Raw genomic sequence first — 3,526 nt, 5'->3', positions numbered from 1 at the left:
GGGTGGGGGGGTGGGGTGGGGGTTTAGGTTTTTGGGTGGGGTGGGTGTTTAGTTTTTTTTAGATTTTTTTTAGGTTTTTGGGGGGTGGGGGTAGGTTTTTTTAGGTTTTTAACACTGTGTTCCCGAGTTAAAAATCCCTCCCTTCCCTCCCCTCCCCTCCCCTCCCCTCCATGTCTTTCCAAATTGGAAAGACTATTTTCAGGCAAAAAAAAACCCATTTTCCCTCCCCTCCCCCTGTTAAGTGGATCTCTGGAACACCATTTTCCCTCCCCTCCCCTCCCCTCCCCCTGTTAAGTAGATCTCTGGAACACAGCGTTAGGGGTGGGGTGGGGTGGGTGTTTAGGTTTTTGATAGTGATGTAGTGGGTTTAGTTTTAGGTTATTGGACAGTTGTCACTCTATAAATCCTTCTTACACCCCTATCCTCAATCCCTAAACAACTCGAAACCCTAAAATAAGAATCGGAATTTGTCTCTCATCAGAGATGGAAGACGAAGGTACGTACGTAACTATGTCCAATGATTTCTTATTTTACGTGTGTGTTTTTGGTTCTTACCAATTGAATTCAGTTGCCGTTTCTGTGTGTATACAATTGAATTTGTATAGACTGTATCTTTGTCGTTCAATAAATCCGTTTTTGAATTGATAAATTACTTTTGGCTTAGTGAAAGCTAAACGCCCCTCAGTGGATCCAAGCCCTTTCGCCCCAGTGTGGAAACAGGCTGGACATGGTTGCCTTTAGGCAGCCTCCATACAATTACCTTGAACCAGGTTCATCTCTTTCATACTTGGAATGTTGTTACCTCTTTGCTTAAGTTAGAATATCAAGCAAATTTAACCATCCTTCAGTTCACTTTTCTTTCTTCAAATTAAAACAATACAAGGATTGTTTTTTTTTTTTTTTAACAAGCAGGATCACAAGGGGGGGGGGGGGGATGTAATCCCTGCGTATATGTTTTTGCAATTTCTTTAGAGACCCTAACGATAATACTGGTAATGTGAATCTCAGAGATGGATGAGGAACAGGAAGAAGAGATCGACGAACCAGATTGCATGTATCGCATGGAGGGAGGTCGCCTAGTTCTCGCAGGAATTCTTCCTAAACCACCACCATTGCCGCCAAGGAGACGGGACCAAGATGATGATCATCCTTTTGCTGTCACTTATGAGATGTTTTGCCGTACGGATTCTTACACTACTCACAGCTATCTTACACACACACACACATATATGATCAAGATGTTTGGATTAATTAATTGGCAGAAAAGCTGAATTGAAAGGCGGAAATGTTTACCTTAGCGATCCTCTCTTTACATCAAGGGTATCCACCTTGGAGCATCCATACCCATTCCTTGCAGCATTTCCATCAAGTAACACTCCTGTAATTTAGCATATTAGTTATTAAAATCTCTTGGTCAAATGCATGCATCATCATCTTCCTTTCTGTTGATCGTACTAACAACTTATAATTAATCACTAGGATCATGCTCTAACCTCACTGAAGAAGAATTGAATGCTGCAAGAGATGCCGCTGCCGCTGCTGGTAACAATCAAACTTTGTCCTTTGACTTTTCGTTCTATATAATTAAGAGATTTGATATGTTTTGGTCTCTTGACCATATTTTTTTGTAAAATGCTACTTACAGTTAGGATAATTAAAGTTATACCGTATTGTTTTATAATCCTCAACCATTGCTAAAAATTATTTATAATTAATTAATAGGATCATCCTCGCTGATCAAGGGAAATCCTGAAGCCGATTCGTCAGCTCCTGTCGCTTCTGGTAACACTCGTTTGGGTTGTTAAAACATTTTACGACTTTGCACTTTTGACTTTTGACTATATATTATTGCTTTTTGCAGATTCGTCAGCTGCTTCTGACAACAACTAAATCTACTCGCTTGGTTTTTAAAATGTCCTGGAGTATGATCACTTCGTACTTTTGACTTTTGTTCTGTTCTCGATGGCCATGATAAGTAGCGTCGTACAAAGTTCAAGGTCCCAAAGCGCATGCTACCATGGTAATTGATATTAGTGCAAAGACATTTTAAATATCTAATTAGACACGAAATTAGGTTTTGACGTTGAATATGGTTGGGTAGTTTGACCTAAATTAGGTTTTGGGAGAAAATGATAAATTAGCCGTTTAATTTAATGAAAACTAGTTTTAAAAGAACACCTAAATTATTATTAATGTGCCTAAAGTGTTGGAAGTATAACTAGATGTCATTAACAGAGAATTTTGTGGGTTTTAGTTTTCATCGGGTCGAACCAAGAAGCTTTTACTCTATTTTATCGGTTCATTTGGGATTAAATGAGTCCCAACATGTAGATAAACATAATCAGAATACGTTAGGAGAGTATAATAAAAAAAATAATGAAATATACAATTTTCTTCAATTATGCATAAGTTGACTTTGGTCAACGAGAATAAGAAAATAAACTATAATTAACAACCAAGCCAATCTTCATTTACTCGAGCAATCTGAGTAACAAAGGGGACATTAGTCAGGGGCCAAAGGTAAATATTTAACCCCATGAACTTTAGAAAGCACACATGTATATATCTTAAGGGAAAAATTACCTTCTGAGTCCCTATATTTTACATTTTACAGGTTTTAATTACTTAACTTCAAAATCAAAATGTTTAACATTCTTAGTCTCTATAATCATTTTTCTTAACCTATTTAAATTCAAATTTCTAACATCATCCATCAAGTCTGTTTTCCTAGATTGAAAATACACTTTTTCACTTTGTTTATGTATACATGTCTAGTTGGATAAAATCCATGATCTACTTTCCTTGATTGAAGTGCAAGTAGCTAATTAGCCACTAACATGTTTTTTTCTTGATATGTTTGACCGATAGTTGTTACATAAACAATGAAAACTGAAGTAGCTTGATGAACTAACATCCCATTTTTTTTACTTTATTACATTATTACTTTACTAATAGGGTGCCTGCGCAATGCGGCGAGGAGACACGTTGCATTCTGACACTCGTTTCTGGTAGTTTTCTTATTCGTATAATATTTAGGGTAACATTATTGTGGTAGATATATGTCATAAGTATTATACATGTCTAGTAATTATTAAATTTAGAATTTAAATATCAAGTACTTTATTAATAAACCATTGATGCAATAAAGTAACACACGACTAAGAAAAAATAAGTCTTAAACATAAATAAAAGTTATATAAAGCAACAAACGTATAAGGAAATATAAGTTTTAAATATAAAAATTGAAAACTAAAATCTCAAGTGTTAAGTACTTTGCATCATGATGAGAAGAGTTTAGTAATCATACGACTTAAACATTTCAAGGATGTCATCTATATTGTCACGTCACCATTTGTCATTATTGAGATCAGCGTCCACCAGAATTTCTTGTATCTCTTCCTGTTTGATTGTTACATCTTTTGGAGGATGAGTTTCTTCTCTGTTCTCCTCTTTAACTGATACATTAGTAGTAGCTGGAGCAGTTTGGGGAACTAAAAAAAATTGTTAAATATTTTACTTACATATT

General features: G+C 35.8%; 1 protein-coding gene across 5 annotated transcripts; it reads left to right on the top strand.

Annotated features, from left to right (window-relative positions):
• The first annotated feature begins 386 nt into the window (after nt 1–386).
• Nucleotides 387–3,273, top strand: LOC110916025. Of its 5 annotated transcripts, XR_002579421.2 has the most exons (8): nt 387–496; nt 665–770; nt 1,009–1,179; nt 1,268–1,369; nt 1,480–1,542; nt 1,723–1,782; nt 1,862–2,020; nt 2,956–3,273. XR_002579421.2 is itself a non-coding variant. In XM_022160781.2 (7 exons), the coding sequence occupies exons 2-7, from the start codon at nt 728–730 to the stop codon at nt 1,888–1,890; spliced, it is 468 nt and encodes a 155-aa protein (XP_022016473.1). In that variant the 5' UTR covers nt 387–496; nt 665–727; the 3' UTR covers nt 1,891–2,088. The 5 variants fall into 5 exon arrangements, 2 of the variants coding, with proteins under 2 accessions (XP_022016473.1, XP_035841615.1); XR_004884187.1 differs by lacking the exon at nt 2,956–3,273 and having other exon boundaries at nt 1,263–1,380; nt 1,862–2,088; XM_022160781.2 differs by lacking the exon at nt 2,956–3,273 and having other exon boundaries at nt 1,862–2,088.
• Nucleotides 3,274–3,526: the final 253 nt, after the last annotated feature.

This window comes from Helianthus annuus, chromosome 16, assembly GCF_002127325.2.
Source record: "Helianthus annuus cultivar XRQ/B chromosome 16, HanXRQr2.0-SUNRISE, whole genome shotgun sequence".
In the NCBI taxonomy this organism is placed as follows: Eukaryota; Viridiplantae; Streptophyta; class Magnoliopsida; order Asterales; family Asteraceae; genus Helianthus; species Helianthus annuus.
Note: the sequence above shows the minus strand (reverse complement) of the source record. Positions and strands in the feature narration are given on the sequence as shown.